The 26,406-nt window shown below is 39.4% G+C and overlaps 1 protein-coding gene across 2 annotated transcripts in view; it reads left to right on the top strand.

Annotated features, from left to right (window-relative positions):
- Positions 1-26,406, top strand: part of SCD5 (stearoyl-CoA desaturase 5) — a 174,312-nt gene that overhangs the window by 127,307 nt on the left and 20,599 nt on the right. Inside the window, exon 4 of one of the 2 annotated variants that reach the window (XM_030924068.1) lies at positions 14,739-14,877. The exons of the other annotated variant lie outside the window; for it this stretch is intronic. Coding sequence (XP_030779928.1) covers positions 14,739-14,877 — 139 coding nt within the window. Of the gene's footprint in view, positions 1-14,738; positions 14,878-26,406 lie in introns of those variants that run through there. 2 annotated transcript variants of the gene reach the window in all.

Here is a 26,406-nt window from a genome sequence, read left to right on the forward strand (position 1 = left end):
ATTGTATTATAATACCGAGTATTTTAACTGCCTGAAAATCCTCTGTTCTCTGTCTGTTCATCACTCCCTTCCCCCAAGCCCTGACAACCACTAATCTTTCCACTATATAGTTTTGCTTTTTCCAGAATGTCATATAGTTAGAATCATACTGTATGTAGCCTTTTCAGATTGGCTTCTTTCACTTAGCAATATGTATTTGTGCTTCCTCCATGTCTTTTCATGACTTCATAGCCCATTTCTTTTTAGTGCTGAATAATGACCAAAATGTGGTCTAGATCTATTGAAGTTTATTTATCCATTCACCCAGTGGAGGATGCCTTGGTTGCTTCCCGGTTTGGTAATAATAAAGCTACAGTAAACATCCATGTGCAGGTTTTTGTGTGGACATAAGTTTTCACCTCCTTTGGGTAAATACTAAGGAGCACAATTGTGGGATTGTACAGTCAGAATATTTTTAGTTTTGTAAGAAACAGCCAAATTGTCTTCCAAAGTGGCTGTATCGTTTTGCATTCCCAGCAGCAATGAATGAGAATTTCTGCTGCTCCAAAACCTTGTCAAAATTTGTTGTTGTCTGTGTTCTGGATTTTGGCCATTGTAATTAATATGTAGTGGTATCTCAACGTTGTTTTAGTTTGTATTTCCCTGATGACATACGCTTATTGTTCCATCTATATATTTTCTTTAGTAAGATGTTTGTCAAGATCTTTGGTCCATTTTTAAATCAGATTGCTTTCTTATTGTTAAGTTTTCAGAGTTCTTTGTATATTTTGGATAACAGTCTTTTATCAAATATGTCTTCTGCAAATATTTTATTCCTATCTGTGGCTTGTCCTTTCGTTGTCTTGACAGTATCTTTTGCAAAGTAGAAATTTTAAATTTTAATGATGTACAGGTTATCAATTCTTTCTCTCATGAATCATGCCCTTTGATGTCATATAGAAAAGTAATTGTCAAACCTAGAGTCATCTAGATTTTCTATGTTATCTTCTAGAAGTTTTGTAGTTTTGTGTTTTACATTTAGAATTATAATCCATTTTGAGTCACTTTTTTGTGAGGTGTGTGAAGTCTGTGTTTGAATTCTTTTTTTTTTTTTTTTTTTTTTTTTTTGAGACGGAGCCTCACTCTGCCGCCCAGGCTGGAGTGCAGTGGCCGGATCTCAGCTCACTGCAAGCTCCGCCTCCCGGGTTCACGCCATTCTCCTGCCTCAGCCTCCCGAGTAGCTGGGACTACAGGCGCCCGCCACCTCGCCCGGCTAGTTTTTTGTATTTTTTAGTAGAGACAGGGTTTCACCGTGTTAGCCAGGATGGTCTCCATCTCCTGACCTCGTGATCCGCCCGTCTCGGCCTCCCAAAGTGCCGGGATTACAGGCTTGAGCCACCGCGCCCAGCCTGAATTCATTTTTTTTGCACGCAAATGTCCAGTTGTTCCAGCACCATTTGTTAAAAAGACTACCTTTTCTCCATTGTATTCCCTTTGTTCCTTTGTCAAAGATCATTTGACTATATTTATTTGGGTCTATTTCTAGACTCTCTGTTATAATCCATTGATCAATTAGTCTGTTCTTGTGCCAGTACCACACTGTCTTGATTACTTCAGCTTTATAGTAAGTCCTGAAGTCAAGTAGTGTCAATCTTCCAACTTTGTTCTCCTCCTTCAATATTGTGTTGGCTATTTTGAGTCTTTTGCCTCCACATATAAACCTTGCAATCAGTTTGTCAATATCTACAGAATAACTTGCTGGGATTTTAATTGGAATTGCATTGAATATAGATGAAGTTGAGAAAAGCAGACATTGACAATATTGAGTCTTCCTATTTATGAGCATGGGATAACTCTTCATCTATTTAGTTCTTCTTTGATTTCTCTCATCAGTGTTTATGATTTTCCTCACACAGATCTTGTACATGTTTTGTTAGATTTAAACTTGTTTCATTTTTATGGTGCTAATGTAAATGGTATTGTGTTTTTAATTTCAAATGCCACTCGTTCATTGCTGGTATGTGGGAAAGCAAATCGACTATTGTATATTAACCTTGTATCTGGCAACCTTAATATAATAGCTTATTAGTTATAGGAATGGTTTTTTATTTTCGATTCTTTCAGATTTTCTACAAAGAAAATCATGTCATCTGCAAACAAAGACAGTTTTATTTCTTCCTTCCCAATCAGTGTACCTTTTACTTCCTTTTCTTACCTTATTGCATTAGGTAGGACTTCCATATAATGTCAAAAAGGAGTGATAAGAGGGTACATCCTTACTTTGCTCCTCATCTTAGGGGAAAACCATATAGTCTCTCACCATTATGACATTAGCTGTATATTTTTTGTAAATATTCTTTATCATTGAGAATTTACTGAGAGATATTATCATGAATGGGTGTTGCATTTTGTCAGATGCTTTTCCTGCATCTATTGATATAGTCATGTGGTTTCTCTTCTTTAGCCTGTAATGTGATAGATGACATTAATTGACTTTCAAAATTTGTGGTTTTTTTGTTTTTTCTTTTTTTTGACTTTCAAATTTTGAACCAGCCTTGCGTACCGAGTATAAATCCCACTTAGTTGGAGTGTATAATTCTTTTTATATGTTGTTGGATTTAATTTGCTAACATTTTGTTGAAGATTTTTAGCATCTGGCTCATGAAAAATATTGGTTTGGGCCGGGTGCGGTGGCTCAAGCCTGTAATCCCAGCACTTTGGGAGGCCGAGACAGGCAGATCACGAGGTCAGGAGATCGAGACCATCCTGGCGAACACGGTGAAACCCCGTCTCTACTAAAAAATACAAAAAAAAAAAAACTAGCCAGGCGTGGTGGCAGGCGCCTGTAGTCCCAGCTACCCGGGAGGCTGAGGCAGGAGAATGGTGTAAACCCCAGAGGCGGAGCTTGTGGTGAGCTAAGATCCGGCCACTGCACTCTAGCCTGGGCGACAGAGCGAGACTCCATCTCAAAAAAAAAAAAAAAAAAGAAAAGAAAAAAGAAAAATATTGGTTTGTTGTTTTCTTTTCTTATAATATCTTTGTCTTGTTTGGGTATTATGGTGATACTTCATAGAATGAGTTAGGAAGTATTCCCTCTGCTTTTATTTTCTAAAAAAGAGAGTTTCTCTTTTAGAAATTATACCAATTATCATAGAGAATTAAATATGTGGTCAAATTCACCAGTGAACCTATCCTGGCCTGGTTCCGTCTATTTTGGAAGGGTATTAATTATTGATTCAATGTACTTAATAAATATAGGCCTATTTAGATTGTCTATTTTTTCTTGTGTGAGTTTTGGTAGATTGTGCCTTTCAACGATTTGGTCCCTTTCATCTAGGTTATCAATTTTGCGGGCACAGAGTTGTTCATACTATTTCTTTATTATGCTTTTAGTATCCATGGGATCTGCAGGGGTGTCCCCTCTTTCACTTATGATATTAGTAATTTGTGCCCTACCTCTTTTTTCTTAGTCTGGCTAGAGGCTTATCAATTTTATTAATTGATTCAAAGAACCAGTTTTTTGTTTCATTTATTGTTAAAATTGATTTCCTGTTTGTAATTTCATTGCTCTCTGCTCTAATTTTTATGATTTATTTTCTTTTTCTTACTTTGGATTTAATTTGTTCTTCTTTTTTTAGTTTCCTAAGGTGGAAGCTTAGTTAATTGATTTTAGATATTTTTTTCCTAACATACGTAGTTATGCTGTAAATTTTCCTCTAAGCACTGCTTTCATGGCATCCCACAAATTTTGATGTTTTATTCTTACTTTAACTTAGTTAAAAATATTCTTAAATGTCTCTTGAGATTTTTTTCTTGGCCCATGTGTTATTTAGAAGTGTGTTGTTTGATTTCCATGTATTTTGGGGTTTTCCAGTAGTCTTTTTTTTTTTTTTTTTGAGACAGAGTCTCGCTCTGTCACCCAGGCTGGAGTGCAGTGGTGCAATCTCAGCTCACTGCAACCTCTGCCTCCCAGGTTCCAGTGTTCCTCCTGCCTCAGCTTCCTGAGTAGCAGGGATTACAGGAGAACACCACCACGCATGGCTCACTTTTGTGTTTTTAGTAGAGACAGGGTTTCACTCTGTTGGCTACACTGGTTTCAAACTCCTGATCTCAGGTGATCCGTCCACCTTGGCTTCCCAAAGTGCTGGGATAACAGGTGTAAGCCACTGCACCTGGCCTCCAGTTGTCTTTTATTATTGATTTCTGGTTTAATTCCATTGTGGTCTGAGAGCAAACATTGTATAATTTCTATTCTTTTAAATTTGTTAAGGTGTTTTTTATGGCCCAGAATGTGTTCTATCTTGGTGAATGTTCTATGTGAGCTTGAGCAGAATGCATATTCTGCTATTGCTGGATGAAGTAGCCTATAGATGTCAGTTATATCCTGTGGATTGATGATGTTGTTGAATTTAACTGTGTCCTTACTGATTGTCTACCTGCTGGGTCTGTTTGTTTCTGGTAGCAGGCTGTTGACATCTCCATTTATAATTATGGATTCATCTATGACTCCTTGCAGTTTTATCAGGTTTTGCTTCACATATTTTGACTCTCTGTAGTTAGGTGCCTACACATTAAGGATCATTATGTCTTCTTGGAGAATTAACCCCTATATCATTATGTAATGTCTCTCTATCCCTGATAACTTTTTTTGTTTTGAAGTCTGCTGTGTCTGAATTAATATAGGTACTCCTACCTTCTTTTGATTATTATAAGAATGGTATATCTTTCTCCATTCATTTAGTTTTAATCTGTATGTATCTTTATATTTAAAGTGGGTCAGTTTCTTGTAGACAACATATAGTTGGGTCTTGTTTTTTGATTCACTCTGATAGTCTCTGTCTTTTAATGGATACATTTAGACTATTAATGGTCAAAGTTTTATTGGTGGAAATAAATTGATATTTCCATCCAATTGATATTTACCATATCAATTGATATGGAATTGATATTCCATCCAGTTGATATTTACTATATTTGTTACTATTCCATTCAATTGATATTTACCATATTTGTTACTATTTTCTATTTGTTGCAATTTTTCCTTTTTTCTATTTTTGTCTTTTATTCTTTTTCTGCCTTTTGTGGTTTTATTTGAGCATTTCTTCTCATTGATTTTTAGTTTTGGAAGTTTCTATTCATATTTCCTCAAACTCAGATTCTTTCCTCAACCATGTCCAGTCTACTTATAAACCTATCAAAGGTATTTATCACTTCTGTTACAGTATTTTTTATCTCTATCATTTCTTTGTGGTTCTGTCTTAGGATTTTCATCTCTCTGCTTATATTGCCCATATGTTCTTGCATGCTAACTACTGTATCCATTACAGACCTTAGCATGTTAATCATAGTTATTTTAAATTCCTGTGTGACAATTCCAAGGTCCTTGCTGTGTCTCTTCAAGCTGTGTTTTGTTTTGCTTTGGTTTTTGCCTTTTATTATGCCTTGTAATTTTTTCTTGGTATCTGGACATGATGTCCTGAGTAAAAGGAACTGCTGTATATAGGTCTTCAGTAGTGTGGTGGGAGGTGTGTGTGGGGAGGAGATGCATACTAGAGCCCTGTGATTAGGTCTCAGTCGGTTAATGAAGTTATGCCTCTAGACTGTGAACTTCACAAGTGTTTCTTAATTTCTTCTCTCCTCATTTAGGTGGAACAAGATGGCTAGAATGGGCTGGAGTTGGGTATTTTCCCTCCCCCAGGTTGGTTAGGCTGTAAGTAAAACCCCAGCAGGTCAGGCTCTGGCCTACTAGTTTCTCCTGAAGGTAGATCTTGTTAAGAACAGAATATTCTGGTATATTTCGAAGTGGTTCTTTTCCCCTCCTCCTGGTGGAAATACAAGGGAATTTTTTTCCTGATATTTACTCTGAGAACCTGGTCAAGCTCCTGGAAGGAAAAGTCACAAAAGCATGGGGGACTCCCTGTGACTAGATCCCCCTTGGAGATTTTAACCTTCAGACTTGTCCACACCTAGCCTCCAGCAATTCATCAATTAAGGTCAGGTTTTCCTAACACACCACTAGTTCCTTTGAAGGTTTCTGCTCCCTATGTTGTGATTCTCTGTATCTGCCTGTCTGCCCAATTTTGGGAACAGTGGTTTTCCCTGTAATCTCACATCTCTTACTAATGTAAGAGTTGCTGACCTTTTTTCAGTTTTTTCAGCATTTTACTTCTTGTTAGAATGAGTGGCAACTTCTGAGTTCTTCATGTGGAACCAGACACTGGAAATTGATAATTTCCTTTTTTTTTTTTTTTTTTTAACTTTATGTAACCATGTCTGTCTAACCCCTAAGTGTATTTTTCCATTTTGAGCATCATATATCTATCCAGGGCAGGGTGGTTAGACAAGACAATATTTGACTCCTCTTTGCTTCTGTACCCCACCTTCATCTTCCACTTTAGGGATTCTCAATGAAGTGGGATGAATCGTCTGGGGATTTGCAACCAACCTGACTCCATCTCCCTTGACTGAATCCATTGCTCTTTGATCATGGTTTTATGTAGGGCTTTGGGGAGTCTCTTTTTGTTCTGAGTCCATTTGCCATGAAGACCCCTCTACTTGTTGCTAAGTTAATAGAATGATTCCTCCCTCGATGTTAGTGATGTTGAGCACATTCAAAGCCTTGGTTGGTTATTTGTATTTTGTGAAAAACTCTGTAGAAATCATCTCAAAGGAGAGACCCTAGATGATGAGACATTCAAACATCTAAACATGTGTTTGGAATTTGGGGAGGGACATGGAGACAGGGGCTTTTAAGTACAACCACGCTCTGCCACTCCCTTACTACTCAGTTACCCTGGGTTTGGTGACTGCCTGTTTTACTCAGGTTCTTTACTGGTCCTGCAACAGGGAAACCAAACTTGGCCCTAAGGTAAGCATCACTTGGCCATGCTATAAGCAGAGCTCAGTTCTTTGGTATCCTTTCTGCCAACTCACAGTTTAATAACAGATGCCATGAGGCATGTGGCATTTTCTCAGCTAATTCAGCTTCTTTCTCTTTTCTACATGTATCACTTATTCATTTGACAAATATGTCAGGCAATGTTAGATGCTGGAGATTGAACAGTGAAAAAAAGAATAAGATTCTGGAGAGTGCTTGCCCTATCTTTCTAGAGCTCCCCAATTTGGGTCTGGGAATGTGGGAAGAGGAAACTCCAGCACACATCTGCCTGCTGCCTAACTGGGCCCCTCTCTCTACAGACACCTTTGCTCCTCCCCATTCAATCTCTCCTGTTACTCAATCTCCGTTCCATTGATCTGTTTTTTGCTTCACTCCCTCTTGTCTATTTGCCTCTTTCTCTCCCTATATTCTTTGTCTTTTCACCTGCCAGACAGCTTTGTTCCTTTTTTTGTCCCCTTCTCTGCATGGAGACAATTTGCCTCAGGTATCACACTGTGTTCTTAATGCCATGATGTTCTTCTTCTCTCACAGTCTTACAAGAGAACAAAAGCTATTTAACCTATCGCTCAGCAAGACTCTTTTTGTTGTTGTTTTTGGTGGGGAAGTGAGGAATTTTGTCCTTTTATATTCTCTCCTTACTTCATCATCCTGCTTTGATTTATTCTTTTCAAACATTCCTTGTGAATGTAAATATTTCCTCTCCTTGAATCTTACCTCCCATTTTTGAGAGGCAGTATATCTTTGGTTAACAGCTTGAGCCCTGGAGTCTGTTACTCTGCCCTCACCTCAAACCACTACATCTTATCCTGGCTCTGCAAAAATTTTGAGAGTGTCCCTGAAAATGAAAGTGACTGTTAAACAAAAAAAAAAAAAAAATTGAGAACAAATTATTTTTTTTCTTTGAATGATTGTCCCTGCCTCCAGCTGTAGTTGGCAAAAATTAAAATTCTGAATCTTCCAGTTTCAAGAACTTGGTAAAATCAACTAAAGAGGTGTGAGCTGTGTTTAATTTGATACCTTTTGTTAAAAGTAAATGGAAAAGGTAAAATATCCTTTGTTTTTATTACACTTTTGACCTTTCTAAAGAGACATGACTGTTGTAGCCAAACAGCTGAATTATATTCTGGGATACAAGACAGAGATGATTCAATGTTGAGATTACAGCATCAACACCAAAATTTCCCTAATGTGGTTAAAATATTGGGCGGGGGGAAAATCAGTGTGGTACATAATTCAATAGCTTTTTATGACTTTTAAAAATTTTCCAACTCAAAATGTCCTTTTTTTGGCCTCTGTAAGAGGTACTTTTCCTACTAGAACTTTAGAAGAATTTGCATGTGTGTGTGTGTGTGTGTGTGTATATATATATAAAAATACACCAACTGCATTAGCAGTCATTTTTCTTTCTCCACTTTGACCATCTCATTTCTATGTGCAAGAAATTCCCCTGGCAAGATAAGGAGACAGTTGCTGAAATTTCTGGAACCTGAGTACTTCACTCACTAGTGTGGTAAACATGTTAGTATACAGGTGTCAATGGATTCTGAGACTGCTGTTTGTAAAGTATTAACTTGTTGATGGCAATAAAGGCATCCTCATGCATCTTTGATTCACTTCAGTAGCCAATAATAGCTGTTATTTTTAAAAATATATTTATTTATTTTCCCCTAGATTGCTATAGTTGCTATTTATTAACTGCTTACTATGTACTTACATTATGTCTTTACACACATTGTCTCTTATCCTTTCAATAACTGTCATATAGATGGTGGTACCTGGATTCTAGACTTGAATTCTAAATCTTGGCTTCCCATAGCCTTGATTAACCAAGTCAAAAGAAGAACAGAAAATGTTTGCGCTAAATTGTTCTTTCTTTAGTAAAATGCTACTTTACTACCAAAGCTAAGGAGAAAACCTGGCTAGTTTTTATGCAACATTTAAATATTTATGTAGAAGTTAAAGCAAGGTTAAATTTTACAAAAGAGATTTTTATGCAAGTAGATACAATTCTCACTAATATTTAGATATTGTCAATTCCTGGTTCTCTTTCTAGGCTATGTAGAGAGTAATCTTTTAATCTACCCTGGACATTTTCTTAAAATAAAGAGACTTTCAAGAAAAGTTTATGGCTCTAGCTGCAGGGCATCACCCAGTAATCAACAGTACTATAAAAGATTTTTATTCAATCGTTATTCATGTTCTAAAGAATTCAATCTATTATTATTGGTTTATGCATCAGAGAAAACAGCTCTTCTTGTCTTTTTAGTGTCTCTTCTTGTTTCCCATATGGTAAGATATAAAAAGTAGAGAAAGCTTTTCATAACAGAAAATTCATTTTCTAGGTATTATTTCCTCTAACAATTAGCTTATAAAATTTCTGTAACCCCACAGCTCTTGAAATCTGTATGATAGAAACAGAATATAAGAATAAAATTACACTTTTTAGCATAAAATGTAATATAGGTTCATTGTAGAAAATTTTTTAAATGCAAATCAGCATCAAGATTAAAATGAAATAACTTGCAATCCTTCTACTTAGAACAAAGATCAGTTAAAATGTTGCTGTATGTTTTTTTAAAGTTTTTTATGTATCATGCTAGCTTTTTAAAAAAGTATGCATATCCTATATACTATTTAAAAGTGATTAAAGAAATATACATTTAATATTTACCTTTATTATTTCATTTCCAGCTTCTTTATTTTTGTATGTGTGTATCCTAATTTCCACTTGATATCTTCCTTCTGCCTGAAGAACTTCCTTTACATTACTTGTAACACAGGTTTATGGGCAATAAATTCTCAGCTTTTGTTTGTCTGAAGGTCTTTATTTTACCTTCATTTTTGAAAGGTATTTTTACCAGACATGAAATTCTGGGTTGTCGGCTTTTTTCTCTTGGTATTTTAAAGATGTCAGTACCTTGTCTTATGCTTTACATAGTTTTTGATTCATATCACTGTGTGATTTGTATTATTGTCCCTCTGCACATAATGTTTCCTTTCTTCTCACTGACTTCAGTATATTTTCTTTATCTTCAGTTTTCAGCAGTTTGATTGTGATGTATCTAGATTCATTTTTTTTTTTTAAGGAGAGAGGTATTCTTGAGACTCTGGGCTTCTTAGATCTGCAACTTGTTGTCTTTCATTAATTTTGGAAAATTCTTAGCCATTATCTTTAATTTTTTTTTAACCTGTTTCTCTTTTTCTTTGGAACTCTTTTTTTTTGAGACAGGGTCTTATCACTCAGGCTTCAGTGCAGTGACATGATCATAGCTGCTTACTGTAGCCTCAAACTCCTGGCTCAAATGATTCTCCTGCCTCAGCCTCCTGAGTCAGACTATAGGCACACACCACCATGCCTGGTTAATTAAAAAAGGCTGGTCTTGAACTCCTGCCCTCAAGTGATCCTCCTTCTTTGGCCTCCCAAAGTGCTGAGATTACAGGCATGAGCCACAATGCCTGGCTTCTTCTGGGACTCCAATTACATTTTATTTTATAGCATTTTATGTTATCCCACGGATATTGGATGTGCTTCACTCTTTTTTATCTTTATGTTTTTGTTTGGATAATTTCTATTGGCATATCTTCGAGTTTACTAATTCTTTCCTCAGCTATATCTAGACTGCAAATGAACCCATCAAAGGTGCTCTTCATTTCTGATTTTGTTTTTATTTACCAGATTTGCATTAGACATTGATAAAAATCTCTCATCTATTCATCATGTTCACCTTTTCCATATCCCTTTAACAGGTTCATTGTAGTTACTTTAAAGTCCCTACCTGATAGTTGTAATATCTAGGCCATTTCTGAGAATGGTTCTATTAATTACTTTATCTCTTGACAATTATTTTTGTTTCCCCCACTTTCACTTTTTTTTTTTTTTTTTTTTGAGACAGAGTCTGGCTCTGTTGCCCAGGCTGGAGTACAGTGGTGCGATCTCAGCTCACTGCAAGCCCCGCCTCCCGGGTTCACACCATTCTCCTGCCTCAGCCTCCTGAGTAGCTGGGACTATAGGCACCCGCCACCTCGCCCGGCTAATTTTTTCTATTTTTTAGTAGAAAGGGGGTTTCACCATGTTAGGCAGGATGGTCTGGATCTCCTGACCTTGTGATCCGCCCGCCTCGGCCTCCCAAAGTGCTGGGATTACAGGCATGAGCCACCGCGCCCGGCCCCCCTTCACTTTTGTGTGACTCAATTTTAATTGAATGCTAAACATTATTTCTGTAAGAACAGAAAGACCAAGGTAAATATTATGTATGCTTGAGAATAGGCACATCTCTTCTTCTTTCAGACCTTCAGTATGTGTGGGTGGAAGAGGTTGGGGCTGGGTCAGTTAATCAGAAGTTGAGCTGAGTTTAGATTTTACTGTTGCTATTACTATCCTTGGTGCACCACAGACTTCAGTGGATGACTGCCCTTAATATGTGCCTAGAGCCTGATGTGCCAGAGGAGTTTTCTTTTTTTTTTTTTTTTTTTTTTTTTGAGGCGAAGTCTCGCTCTGTCGCCCGGACTGGAGTGCAGTGGCCGGATCTCAGCTCACTGCAAGCTCCGCCTCCCGGGTTTGCGCCATTCTCCCGCCTCAGCCTCCCGAGTAGCTGGGACTACAGGCGCCCGCCACCTCGCCCGGCTAGTTTTTTTTTGTATTTTTAGTAGAGACGGGGTTTCACTGTGTTAGTCAGGATGGTCTCGATCTCCTGACCTCGTGATCCGCCCGTCTCGGCCTCCCAAAGTGCTGGGATTACAGGCTTGAGCCACCGCGCCCGGCCGCCAGAGGAGTTTTCTAAGTATTCATTCTGTACCCTCAGCTTTTAGCTGTCCCTGCACACCTGTGTCACAAAGTAGATCTTTCTCTATGCTCTTGTCCCTGCACAAAGGGTGGACTTCTATTGCTTGTTTCTCTGTGCATGGCTCTTTATAAGAGCATAGGGTTTCTTCATTGTCCTGGTCCAGTATCAGTCTTAGGCAAGGCTCCTGTGCCTGAACCTTGGGGGGTCAAGGGTTTCACAGCATTCCTGCAGTAGCTGACCTCTGCTTTTGAGCAGTGCAAGATCCTGGGTACAAGCAGGTTTCCTGCTCCTCCTCTAGGGGGCAGAAGATTTTTGCTTCTATCTCTCCCTCAGCAGCAATGTTTCTTTACCTATGTCTGGGGGTGAGGGTTTCCCAACACCTACCCCAGAGACAAACAGTTTTGCTTCAGTTGCTCTCCCAGAGCAATAGACTTTTGACCAGTCCTAGGGCCCAGAAGGTGTTCTATATTCGTCCAGCAGCTTAAACATATTTATGCCTCGTGTTCCATTATTGGAACGCTAAGCATGTGGAAGTTATTTATATCCTACTGCTCAAGGTCATCACCAAGGTCTGATTGCAAAAATTCAAAAAATTACAACCTCAGGCATAAATGGGTTAAGACTTTGCTTTGTAAGAGAGGATCTTGGGGAAGAAGGCAAGGCTTTGTTCTTGTTCCCAGTAGCAACTGATCAGCTCCTCCATGTCTATGTGGCAGAGAGGGTCCTGGGTCTCCTACCCTGTCCGCAGCCTTCCTTGTGAGCACCCAGTGAGGGGCCCTAAAGAAAAGCTTGAGAGTACAAACTCCTTTCTGTCTGAGGCTTGAGGCTATCCCATATTGACCTTCAAGGATTTGTTAAATTTTTAGCTGACTTCTTCTTATCTACTTATATGGTAGTCATCTTTCTCCTTGCTTTGACAAAATTGAAGCCATTCATATTCATGTGTACTGTCTCTCCTTGGATGGGTGTATGACTCTGTGGAATTCAGATTACTTAGTTGCCTTGTGACCTTAGCTCTTGATGAGTTAAAGTAAAGTTATGGTTGTGTATATTAGTCAGCTTTTTCTCATTGTTGGGGTGAGAGCAATATTCCCTAGTGACTTTCTACATCTAAGCAGATACAGAGCTCTGCATCCTATTTTATAGTCTGCATTTTTGATCTAACAGAATACCGTAAAATTTTTCTAGTTTAATGGTTGCTTAATATTTCATTGTGAGGATGAATCATAATTATTTTTGATGAACACTGAAGGATTTCTACCTTTTTTTTTTTTTTTTGAGACGGAGTTTTGCTCTTGTTGCCCAGGCTGGAGTGCAATGGCATGGTCTCGGCTTACTGCAATCTCTGCCTCCCACATTCAAGAGATTCTCCTGCCTCAGCCTCCCAAATAGCTGGGATTATAGGCACCCATCACCGTGCCCAGCTAATTTTTGTGTTTTTAGTAGAGAAAGGGTTTCACCATGTTGGCCAGGCTGGTCTCAAACACCTGACCTCAGGTGATCCACCTACCTCAGCCTCCCACAGTGCTGGAATTACAGTCATGAGCCACCATACCCGGCCCCATCTTTTTTTTTTTGATCATTATAATAGTGGTACGATGGTCAACTTTGTATATAAATCTTTGACCACAGCTATGATACTTTCATTCAGCTAAAATCAGAATTGCCAAGTCAAATAATACATAAAACTCTTGGCTTTTGATACCTATTTTCATATGAATTTCAAAATCTTTGATTACAGTTTTATGTTTTGGGCCATTTGTAGCATTGCCTTTTAAAACAGATAGCTGGGTGTGGTGGCTCATGCCTGTAATCCCAGCGCTTTGGGAGGCCGAGTTGCGAGAATTGCTTTAAGCCAGGAGTTTGAGACCAGCCTCGGCAACAAAGAGAACTCCCGTCTCTACCAAAAATTAGAAAATTAGCTGAGCGTGATGGCATGTGCTTATAGTTTCAGCTGCTTAAGAGGCTGAGGCAGGAGGATTGCTTCAGCTCAAGAGTTTGAGGCTGCAGTGAGCTGTGATTGAGCCACTACACTGCAGCCTGGGTAAGTGACACAGGGAGACCCTGTCTCATAAATAAATTAATAAATAAATAAGATACACTGTTCTATTCTATACCCATGGCCAAAGTCAAAGACACTGTGTCTTTATTTCCCTCCTTTTTTGTTGAAGAGAAAAATCTGACATAGTGGAAACATCCCCATGTCCCTGTCCAGAATCCTCCCGCCTCTCAGTGGAAGAAGAAGGTAGAATGGTCACAAAATCTGGTGTCTATGTAGGTAAATTAACAGATGGGGTATGTTGCGTATTTCTCATGTTTACTCTCTCCAGCTCTCTGTGCTAGGACATATGACTCCATAATTCATGAATGTCACCTTAGTCCTGGTTTACAACATGAAAGACTCTTTTTCTAAAGAATCTGGTTAATGCTGGGCTAGAAAGAGGGTGGCGTAGGAGAAATATTTGTTTAAACAAGAGGCATCTGAAGCCATAAATGCATGTACTTAAGGCAAGACACGGAGTGATTAATGAGAAACACATCCATTACTTTTGCTGTCCAAATTGTTCTTTCCATAAGATGATTTGTGAGGTTGATGTCCTTGTGACAGCAGTTTTCTGAAAATATTAAATAAGGCTGTGTCCCTGTTAAAAATCGAGAGCATGATTCATACATATTTGTGAAATGTGAGTACCTTTTATCTCTTACTGCTAGAAACTGCTGACAGCGATGTATTATGGAGACCCCTTGTCAGTTGACAGTTGAAGTGGAAATATTGTTGTAAGTAATGAATTTGTTGATAGCTGTTCCATTACCCAGAATGAATATTTAGATTAGTCATGTGCAGGCTGTCATGTCAGAACTACCAGGAGCTTTTCCTTTTAATCTAATTTACTCTAATTCCTCAATCCCCATCTCACCATGTTATATCCTATTGAATGTGTCAAGGGATGATTAGATTGAGAGATGCGAGGTTTTGTTATTGACACAATTTCTACAGGAGCACTAGAGAAATTAAACTCTTGCTGAACAAACCTGGGTGGAACTCTCAGCCATTTTCTTTATTTTTTTTTTATCAGTACACAGCACATCCAGAGACAAGGAAGAGCCCTCAGTCGAGAGGCCGCATGTGAGATGCTTTGTGAATGGCACCAAGGGCATATATTGAAAGTCACCCTTCCCGGATTACACATTTTAGCTTTCTTACATACTCATTGAAACCACTCTGAAAAGTGCTGCTTGATGCTGCTTGCCCTTTCTGTGTCCCTGGAGGTATTCTGAAGGTCAGAAGAGAGATATACAACAGTGAGGCTTGGTGATAACATATAGAGTAACAGACGGGGATTCCACACCCAGGCATTTTTTGACGGTGTGAAGCATAGACAGAACTGCAGTCTGTGCTAACATTAGATTATTTATTCATTCAGTTAGTTGACACAAGGAGGCAGCTACGGGGGGTAAAATATGGTCCTAAAATCAAAAAGATTTCAGTTTTGTCATTCTGTCTCTGAGATTCTGATTCCACATCTAGAGCAGGGTAATGATGATACCTACCTTACAGAATTCTTGGGAAAATACATTAGTTAATATATGTGAAAGTATGGAGGAGATGTGCAATAAATATTTGTGTTATTAACTACACATACAGCTCTATATGAGCTATTCCATTTATAAAGACTTTAGGTTCTAAAAGGCTGTACAGGTGTTGATTATTTTTATAAGTCAAAAGTGACTAAGTGGAGTTTAAGCTATCATTTCCAGATGCATTTCTATAAATAAAAACATAAGTATATTCTGTTGATTTGGGGTGGAGAGTTCCACAGATGTCTATTAAGACCACTTGGTCCAGAGCTGAGTTCAAGTCCTGAATATCCTTGTTAATTTTCTGTCTTGTTGATCTGTCTAATATTGACAGTGGGGTATTAAATCTCCCACTATTATTATGTGAGAGTCTAAGTCTCCTTGTAGGTCTCAAAGAACTTGCTTTATAAATCTGGATGCTCCTGTATTGGATGCATACATATTTAAGATAGTTAGCTCTTCTTGTTGCATTGATCCCATTACCATTATGCAATCCCCTTCTTTGTCTTTTTTGACCTTTGTTGATTGAAAGTCTGTTTTATTAGAGACTAGGATTGCAACCCCCCCCCTTTTTTTTTTTTTTTTTTGCTTTCCATTTGCTTGATAAATATTCCTCCATCCCTTTATTTTGAGCCTATGTGTGTCTTTGCACATGAGGTGGGTCTCCTGAATACAGCACACCGATGGGTTTTGACTCTATCTAATTTGCCAGTCTGTGTCTTTTAACTGGGGCATTTAGCCCATTTATATTTAAGGTGAATATTGTTCTGTGTGAAAATCAACAGAATATACATTCTTCTCAGCACCACATCGCACTTATTCTAAAACTGACCACATAATTGGAAGTAAAACACTCCTCAGCAAATGGAAAAGAATGGAAATCATAACAGTCTCTCAGACCACAGTGCAATCAAATTAGAACTCAGGATTAAGAAACTCACTCAAAACTGCACAACCACATGGAAACTGAACAACCTGCTCCTGAATGACCACTGGGTAAATAACGAAATTAAGGCAGAAATAAGTAAGTTCTTTGAAACCAATGAGAACAAAGACACAACATACCAGAATCTGTGGGACACAGCTAAAGCAGTGTTTAGAGGGAAATCTATAGCACTAAATGCCCACAGGAGAAAGTAGGAAAGATCTAAAATCAACATCCTAACATCACAATTAAAAGAACTAGAGAAGCAAGAGCAAACAAATTCAAAAGCTAGCAGACAATAAGAAATAACTAAGATCAGAGCAGAACTGAAGGAGATGGAGACACGAAAAACCCTTCAAAAAAAATCAATGAATCCAGGAGCTGTTTTTTTGAAAAGATTAACAAAATAGACCACTAGCCAGACTAATAAAGAAGAAAAGGGAGAAGAATAAAATAGACACAATAAAAAATGATAAAGGGGCTATCACACAGAAATGCAAGCTACCATCAGAGAATACTATAAACACCTCTGCGCAAATAAACTAGAAAATCTAGAAGAAATGGATAAATTCCTGGACAGATACACCCTCCCAAGACTAAACCAGGAAGAGGTCGAATCCCTGAATAGACCAATAACAAGTTCTGAAATTGAGGCAGTAATTAATAGCCTACCAATCAAAAAAAGCCCAGGACCAGAGGGATTCACAGCCGAATTCTACCAGAGGTACAAAGAGGAGCTGGTACCATTCCTTCTGAAAGTATTCCAAACAACAGAAAAAGAGGGACTCCTCCCTAACTCATTTGATGAGACCAGCATCATCCTGATACCAAAACCTGGCAGAGACACAACAAAAAAAGAAAATTTCAGGGCAATATCCCTGATGAACATCGATGCAAAAATCTTCAATAAAATACTGGCAAACCAAATCCAGGAGCAGATCAGGAGATCAAGACCATCCTGGCCAACATGGTGAAACCCCATCTCTACTAAAATACAAAAAAAAAAAAAAAAAAAAAAAAATGCCAGGTGTGGTAGTGCGTGCCTGTAGTCCCAGCTACTCGGGAGGCTGAGATGGGTGAATCACTTGAACCGGGGAGGCGGAGGTGGCAGTGAGCTGAGATGGTGCCACTGCACTCCAGCCTGGTGACACAGCAAGATTCCATCTAAAAAAAAAAAAAAAAAAGGCTTATCCACCACGATCAAGTCGGCTTCATCTCTGGGATGCAAGGCTGGTTCAACATATGTAAATCAATAAACGTAATCCATCACGTAAACAGAACCAATGACAAAAACCACATAACTATCTCAATAGATGCAGTAAAGGCCTTCAATAAAATTCAACACCTCTTCATGCTAAAAACTCTCAATAAGGCCAGGCGCGGTGGCTCAAGCCTGTAATCCCAGCACTTTGGGAGGCCGAGACGGGCGGATCACAAGGTCAGGAGATCGAGACCATCCTGGCGAACACAGTGAAACCCCGTCTCTACTAAAAATACAAAAAACTAGCCGGGCGAGGTGACGGGCGCCTGTAGTCCCAGCTACTTGGGAGGCTGAGGCAGGAGAATGGCGGGAACCCGGGAGGCGGAGCTTGCAGTGAGCTGAGATCCGGCCACTGCACTCCAGCCTGAGCGACAGAGCAAGACTCCGCCTCAAAAAAAAAAAAAAAAAAAAACTCTCAATAAAATAGGTATTGATGGAACATATCTCGAAATAATAAGAGCTATTTATGACAGACCCACAGCCAATATCATACCGAATGGGCAAAAGCTAGAAGCATTCTCTTTGAAAACCGGCACAAGACAAGGATGCCCTCTCTCACCACTCCTATTCTACATAGTATTGGAAGTTCTGGCCAGGGCAGTCAGGCAAGAGAAAGAAATAAAGGGTATTCAAATAGGAAGAGAGGAAGTCAAATTGTCTCTGTTTGCAAATGACATGATTGTATATTTAGAAAACCGCATCGTCTTAGCCCAAAATCTCCTTAAGCTGATAAGCAACTTCAGCAATGTTTCAGGATACAAAATCAATGTGCAAAAATCACAAGCATTCCTGTACACCAATAATAGACAAACAGCCAAATAATGAGTGAACTCCCATTCACAATTGCTACAAAGATAATGAAATACCTAGGAATACAACTCACAAGGGATGTGAAGGACCTCTTCAAGGAGAACTACAAACCACTGTTCAAGGAAATAAGAGAGGACATAAACAAATGGAAAAATATTCCATGTTCTTGGATAGAAAGAATCAATATCAGCCAGGCGTGGTGGCTCACGCCTGTAATCCCAGCACTTTGGGAGACCGAGGTGGATGGATCACAAGGTCAGGAGATCAAGACCATCCTGGCTAACATGGTGAAACCCTGTCTCTACTAAAAATACAAAAATTAACCTAGCGTGGTGGCGGGCGCCTGTAGTCCCAGCTACTTGGGAGGCTGAGGCAGGAGAATGGTGTGAACCCGGGAGGTGGAGCTTGCAGTGAGCCGAGATCGTGCCACTGCACCCCAGCCTAGGCGACACAGCAAGACTCTGTCTCAAAAAAAAAAAAAAAATCAATATCATTAAAATGGCCATACTGCCCAAAGTAATTTATAGATTCAGTGCTATGCCCATCAAGCTACCACTGACTTTCTTCACAGAATTAGAAAAAACTAGTTTAAATTTCATATGGAACCATAAAGGAACCCATATAGCCAAGACAATCCTAAGCAAAAAGAACAAAGTTGGAGGCATCACACTACCTGACTTCAAACTATACTACAAGGCTACAGTAACTGAAACAGCATGGTACCGGTACCAAAGCAGACATACAGACCAGTGAAACAGAACAGAAGCCTCAGAAATAATGCCACACATCTACAACCATCTGATCTTTGACAAACCTGACAAAAACAAGCAATAGGGAAAGGATTCCCTATTTAATAAATGGTGTTCAGAAAACTGGCTAACCAAATGCAGAAAACTGAAACTGGACCCCTTCCTTACACCTTATACAAAAATTAACTCAAGATTGATTAAAGACTTAAATGTAAGACCTAAAACCATAAAAACCCTAGAGGAAAACCTAGGCAATACCATTCAGGACATAGTCATGGGCAAAGACCTCATGACTGAAACACGAAAAGCAATGGCAATGAAAGCCAAAATTGACAAATGGGATCTAATTAAACTAAAGAGCTTCTTCACAGCAAAAGAAACTATCAGAGTGAACAGGCAACCTACAGAATGGGAGAAAAATTTTGCAATCTATCCATCTGACAAAGGGCTAATATCCGGAATCTACAAAGAACTTAAACAAATTTATAAGAAAAAAACAACCCCATCAAAAAGTGGGCAAAGGATATGAACAGACATTTCTCAAAAGAAGACATTTATGTGGCCAAGAAACATATGAAAAAACGCTCATTATCACTGGTCATTAGAGAAATGCAAATCAAAACCACAATGAGGTACCATCTCACACCAGTTACAATGGTGATCATTAAAAACTCAGGAAACAACAGATGCTGGAGAGGGTGTGGAGAAATAGGAACGCTTTTACACTGTTAGTGGGAGTGTAAATTCGTTCAACCATTGTAGAAGACAGTGTGGTGATTCCTCAAGGATCTAGAATCAGAAATACCATTTGACCCAGCAATCCCATTAATGGGTATATACCCAAAGGATTAGAAATCATTCTACTATAAAGACACATGTACACGTGTGTTTATTGCAGCACTATTCACAATAGCAAAGACTTGGAACCATCCCAAATGCCCATCAATTATAGGTTGGATAAAGACAATGTGGCACATGTACACCATGGAATACCATGCAGCCATAAAAAAAGGATGGGTTCACGTCCTTTGCAGGGACGTGGATGAAGGTGGAAACCATCATTCTCAGCAAACTAACACAGGAACAGAGAACCAAAACACTGCATGTTCTCCCTCATAAATGGGAGTTGAGCAATGAGAACACATGGACACAGGGAGGGGAACATCACATACCCTGGCCTGTCCAGGGGAGTCGGGGGGGTTAGGGGACGGATAGCATTAGGAGAAATACCTAATGTAGGTGATGGGTTGATGGGTGCAGCAAACCACCATGGCACATGTATACCTATGTAACAAATCTCCACGTTCTGCAATGTATCCCAGAACTTAAAGTATAATAATAATAATAATAATAATAATAATAATAATAATAAAAATAAAATACATAAGTAGTCTTATCAAAGCTTTAAAACCAAGAGTACTCATCTCTTCCTTACATTCTATTAAATATTTTCCCCCTTTGTGAACCTCTGATGTCTAGTGTTTTCATTTGCCACCCACTGACCAGCTGATGTTCTGCTGATTTGGGTGGTCTCTGAACACAGCAACTTGGAACTCATGGAACCACCCTTGGCTTACAGCAGACATGTCAGCAACAGCTGTTTCACTGTGCTTAGGCTTAAGTTCCCTTATAAACTCCTGGCCTTCACAAGCATTAACAAAGTGTAGGCCCAGAGGGTAATGATGATATGTATCTTACAAAATTATTGGGTGACTAAATTAGTTAATACATGTGAAAGTTAATTTTTGCTAACATTTAGCTCCAGTCTCAAAAAGTTCCCTTTTTCATTTTGCCAATCCCTATTCCTTCCTCTTTGATGACTATTCACTCAGCTTCAAGAATTCTTCCTGCTGTGCCATGAGCCCCCTGCAACACTTGGCGTTCTGTCATGCTTTCAGTTTGAAAAACTATTTTTACTTTTGTTTTCATCCTAATTATGTGCCTCTTTTTAGCAGCATCTTAAAGACACTCGCTACTTTTATACTTTTCTAGCTGATGATGTTACTGCTGTTCATAAAACATCTCAGAACTTTAGCACAAACCTAGCTAACACACCCCTAACTAAGAACCAAAGGGGATTCACAATTTCTGAGGGAATGATAGGATGAGGTCTTTGAAGAAGTCTACATGAAGACTTTGGGTATATACCCAGTAATGGGATTGCTGGGTCAAATGGTATTTCTGATTCTAGATCCTTGAGGAATCACCACACTGTCTTCTACAATGGTATGAACTGCTTTGTTCATACCTGTGAACTTCCTTAAATGGAAAATGTATAAGTAGAGGCATTTCTATAATGAGGGGAAGATATCTTCCCTTATAAATGGAAGATACAAAGGGAAAAAAAGAGAGTCCTTGCCTTTATGTATCTTGTAATTTAATTGGGAAGAAAAGGCACATACTTATGAAATAGCCAGGGACTCCCACATTTGTATATGAAAGTGACACTGTAGTAGATGAGGATATTAAGAACCAAAGGGGATTCACAATTTTGGAGGGAATGATAGGATGAGGTCCTTGAAGAAGTCTACATGAAGTGATGGTTCTTTCTGACTGGCAGGGTGAGAGCCTTCTGACGGCTCTCATTCTTCAGGAACGGAGTTTATTCTCAGTTAACACTTCTTTTATATATCTCAGTAAATGCTAAAAATTCTCTGTGTGTAGGTCTTACATGTTTCTTTTTTGGTTTATTTCTAGACATTCTGCAATTTTTGTCATTATTATGAACAGGAATCGCTGAATTTTTATCACAGACAGTGAGAGGGACTGTGAGTGGATGCCCAGACATCCAACCTTCCCTCCCTAGGTATCCTAGGCTAACAGCGGGAAGTATCACGTTGACCAGACAAGTTTCAGAGTGTCACTGGGAGCCACCTACCTGGAGAGGACGTTATCTCGGTTGTTGCCCACGGGCAGGGGGTCCTGATGGAGAGCCAATGTCCAGATATTTGATGTAATCCCACCTTAGAAATTAGAAGTTCACATTCTCCCCTTTTTGCTTTTCTTAAAGAAATGCTTTCATGGGTTCAAAAAAAATTTTTTTTAAAGTAAAGCATAGGCTAGCTCCCTTCTTGCAGAAAGCTATCTAACTGCAAAGGGTGGTCTAAGAGTCAAATTCTTAATCTAAAATATGAAAATTACCAAGAGTAAAAGGAATAAATTCCCAGTGAAATAGAGAGCAAAGAAATCATTGTCAACCTACCAGCCGAAGAAAATTCTTGTCAGAAATTGGCTTTGGACAGGCTCCCTGTCTGAGTCACTTACTTCTCTTCACACTCCCTGTTTTCCTATAAAACAATAATAAAACTGTCACACTGATAAAAAGATCCTAGTGCTGAGATAATGTGATTTGTCAAAATATGCTCATTCACTTTGGGAGGCCAAGGTGGGTGGATCACCTGAGGTCAGGAGTTCAAGACCAGCCTGACCAACATGGCGAAACCCCATCTCCACTAAAAATACAATAATTAGCCAGGGTGGTGGTAGACCCCTGTAATCCCAGCTACTTGGGAGGCTGAGGCAGGAGAATTACTTGAACCCGAGAGACAGAGGTTGCAGTGAGCCGAGATTGCACCATTGCAATCCAGCCTGGGTGACAGAGCAGGACTCTGTCTCATTAAAAAAAAAAAATGCTCATTGACTCAACTGAAATGTGCTGACTCTTCTGCCATTTGACTTTCTTTTATAAACCTAGTGTTATTAGTCTTCCATTTTAAAGAAGAGAAAAGCAATTACTCAGATGTCCTAACTGTCAAGAGATTTGGAGAAACTATATACATATATGGTTCTTAGCTGGGCATAATTTGAAAGCCTATCTATTATCTAGCTAGCTAGCTAGCTATCATCAACTTTCAAATTCTGTCCAACTAGTTCTGCCCCACTGAGAACATGGATTTCTGTGATAATGAAAACTTTCTCTTACAATCAGAGGGCCAAAAATTGTTGTAAAGGACTGAGAGAGCTACATGTCATATGTGACTGTAATAACCAACATTTCAGGGGGAAAATGTGATGTTAAGAGTCTTAGAATCCCAGGTGGTGGTGAGGGGATTTCTGGATCCTGAAGGTCAAGTGTTTCCAGAGAAAAAGAGGAATAGAGATTAGGAAACACCTTCTAATGTGGGAGCTTGAGCAGGGAGAGATTCGACAACTGTGGTAGCTCTATTTAATATGACAATGCATTTCTTTTTCTCTGTGCCCTTTGTGTCTTTGCTGATTGTTAACTGTACCAACTACCAGGAAAAGAGAAGAGGGTGTGGGCGACCAAGATTTAAACCATTCAAACTGCATATTGAAAGTTTGGGTACAAGTTGTATTAGAAGAAGGGATGATTAACTTGAGGGGTCTGAGATCTTTCTCTCTCTCTCTCTCTTTTTTTTTTTTTTTTTCTTGAGACAAGGTTTCACTTTGTTGCCAAGGGGTGGAGTACAGTGGCATGAACAGGGCTCATTGGAGCCTCGACCTTCCAGGCTCAAGTGATCCTTCTGTCTCAGTCCTCCCAAGTAGCCGGGACTACAGGCACATACCACTACACCCAGATAATTTTTGAATTTTTAGTGGAGACAGGGTTTTGTCATGCTGCCCAGGCCGGTCTTGAACTCCTGAGCTCAAGGGATCTGCCCGCCTCAGCTACCCAAAGTGTTGTGACTACAGATGTGAGCGTGCCTGACTGAAGTCTTTCTCTTCTTTTCTTCTTTTTTTTTTTTTTTTTTTTTTTTTTTTTTTTGAGAAGGAGTAGGAGCCAGATCTCAGCTCACTGCAAACTCCGCCTCCCGGGTTTACGCCATTCTCCTGCCTCAGCCTCCCGAGTAGCTGGGACTACAGGCGCCCGCCACCTCGCCCGGCTAGTTTTTTGTATTTTTTTAGTAGAGACGGGGTTTCACCGTGTTAGCCAGGATGGTCTCGATCTCCTGACCTCGTGATCTGCCCGCCTCGGCCTCCCAAAGTGCTGGGATTACAGGCTTGAGCCACCGCGCCCAGCCTTTTTTTTTTTTTTTTTTTGAGACGAAGTCTCGCTCTGTCGCCCAGGCTGGAGTGCAGTGGCCGGATCTCAGCTCACTGCAAGCTCCGCCTCCCGGGTTCCCGCCATTCTCCTGCCTCAGCCTCCCGAGTAGCTGGGACTACAGGCGCCCGCCACCTCGCCCGGCTAGTTTTTTTGTATTTTTAGTAGAGACGGGGTTTCACCGTGTTAGCCAGGATGGTCTCGATCTCCTGACCTTGTAATCTGCCCGCCTCGGCCTCCCAAAGTGCTGGGATTACAGGGTTGAGCCACCGCGCCCGGCCGAAGTCTTTCTCTTCTAATTGTCACCAGCATCTAATGTGTCTCCATCTCCTTGGTTACTGTGGACAATTATGAGCTGACATTGCCTTGCATATACATAGGCAAAACATTTACTTTGAAGTGATCCCTGTCAGGTATTCTTTTTACTCTTGAAAATTTAAAATTCTAATAAGCCCAGTATAAGTCTATATCTAGTCTTAGAATAACAATAACAACTTCCAGTTGTTATTTTTTATAATTTCTATAGCATTCTTTATCATGTTGATTTTAGTGTATTGAGGACCTATTGTGCACCAGACACTTCCTTGTGCATATGAAATTCCTCTTCCTTATCTCTATGCATGGTAGACTCTGAGGCTCTGAGAAGTTGACTCAGTAATATTTTGTAAACGGTGGAATTGGAATCTGAGCCCAACTCTGTCTTGGTCCAAAGTGCATGCTCTTTCTACTGAGTTACGCTGTCCTAATATTTATAGGGAATAATGTCTTTCTTCTTCCTCCACTTCACCCTGTTGCCTGCTTACTTTGCTGGTATGTTTTACATTTTATTTCATTTCTGAGTTATTCAGAATAAGAAACTGTGCTTGCTTAATTATGAGTCAGAGCTGTCTCCTGCATAAAATTTTTTAACAACTTCCTCCTGGGAAAAAAATTTGCAACTGTTATCTCAATGCCATGGCCACGGTTACCCTATCTCTTGGCTTCTGTTTTGTACTTCACTTCCTACTAATGCCATTCCCCTCACACTTCAGGCTATTTCGTGACACTGTGCTTTTGTTCATGTTTCTTTGGCTTAGATCCTCACTCCTCGAAATGTAGTTCCAGGACCAGCAGCATCAATGTCACCCAGGAGCTTGTTAGAAAGGCAAGATCTCATGCCCCACTCCAGACCGCAGGTGATTCAAATGCACAGTAATGGTTTTGAGAAGCACTGACGTAGAATGTTCTTATTATGTTTTTCACCTAGTTAATTTTTTCTTACATTTTATTATATTTTGTTTTGTTTTCGCTCTTGTTACCCAGGCTGAAGCGCAATGGCACAATCTCAGCTCATGCGACCTCCGCCTCCTAGGTTCCAGCGATTCTCCTGCGTCAGCCTCCCGAGCTAGGACTACAGGCTTGTGCCAACACGCCTGGCTAATTTTGTATTTTTTGTAGAGACGGGTTTTCACCATGTTGGCCAGGCTGGTCTCAAACTCCTGACCTCAGGTGATCTGCCCGCCTCAGCCTCCCAAAGTGCTGGGATTATAGGCATGAGCCACCACACCTGGCCAATTTTTAAATTTTTTATTTCAGTCGGTTTTTGGGAAACAGGTGGTGTTTGGTGACATGAATAAGTTCTTTAGTGGTGGTGATTTCTGAGACTTTGGTGCACCCATCGCCCAAGTAGTGTACACTGTACTTAATGTGTAGCCTTTTATCCCTCACCACCCCCCACCCTTTCCCCCAAGTCCCCAAAGTCCAGTGTATCATTCTTATGCCTTTGTGTCCTCATATCTTAGCATCCACATATGAGTGAGAACATACGATGTTTGGTTTTCCATTCCTGGGTAACTTCACTTAGAGTAATAGTTTCCAATTCCATCCAGGTTGCTGTGGATGCCATTCTTTCTTTTTTACACCTAGCCAACTCTTAATCATTCTTCAAAACTCACCTCTAAGAAGCTAAGGTCAGTAGTTCTCAAAATATAGTCCAAAGACTCTTGGTCAGGGGGTCCCCAAGACCCTTTCAGAGGGTCTGTAAGGTCCTCTTGTCCAACTACACATCTGTGTGAGACAGACTTTCTTCATAGACTTCAACGAAAACAACATATTGCAACAGACTGCCTGCAGCAGCAGATAGGTGAATCCAGCTGCCTTTCATAAAGCCAGACTTCCAGAAGATCTGCAAAGATACCACACAGTGTCATTCTTCACACTGAGTCTTTTTGTTGCATTGAAAAATAGTTATTTTTCCTAAAAATATGTAATTTATTTACCATGTAATAGGTTTATATTTCAATGAATTGATATATGTAATATTAGTTTTATATTAACAAATACACATATTTTATATGTAATCTTTTAGATATAATTTTATATAATTAACATATTAACATTTGATATTTAATGAATTAATAAAACATTTCCCATACAGTAA

The sequence above is a fragment of the Rhinopithecus roxellana genome, chromosome 2 (assembly GCF_007565055.1).
Source record: "Rhinopithecus roxellana isolate Shanxi Qingling chromosome 2, ASM756505v1, whole genome shotgun sequence".
NCBI classification, from domain to species: domain Eukaryota; kingdom Metazoa; phylum Chordata; class Mammalia; order Primates; family Cercopithecidae; genus Rhinopithecus; species Rhinopithecus roxellana.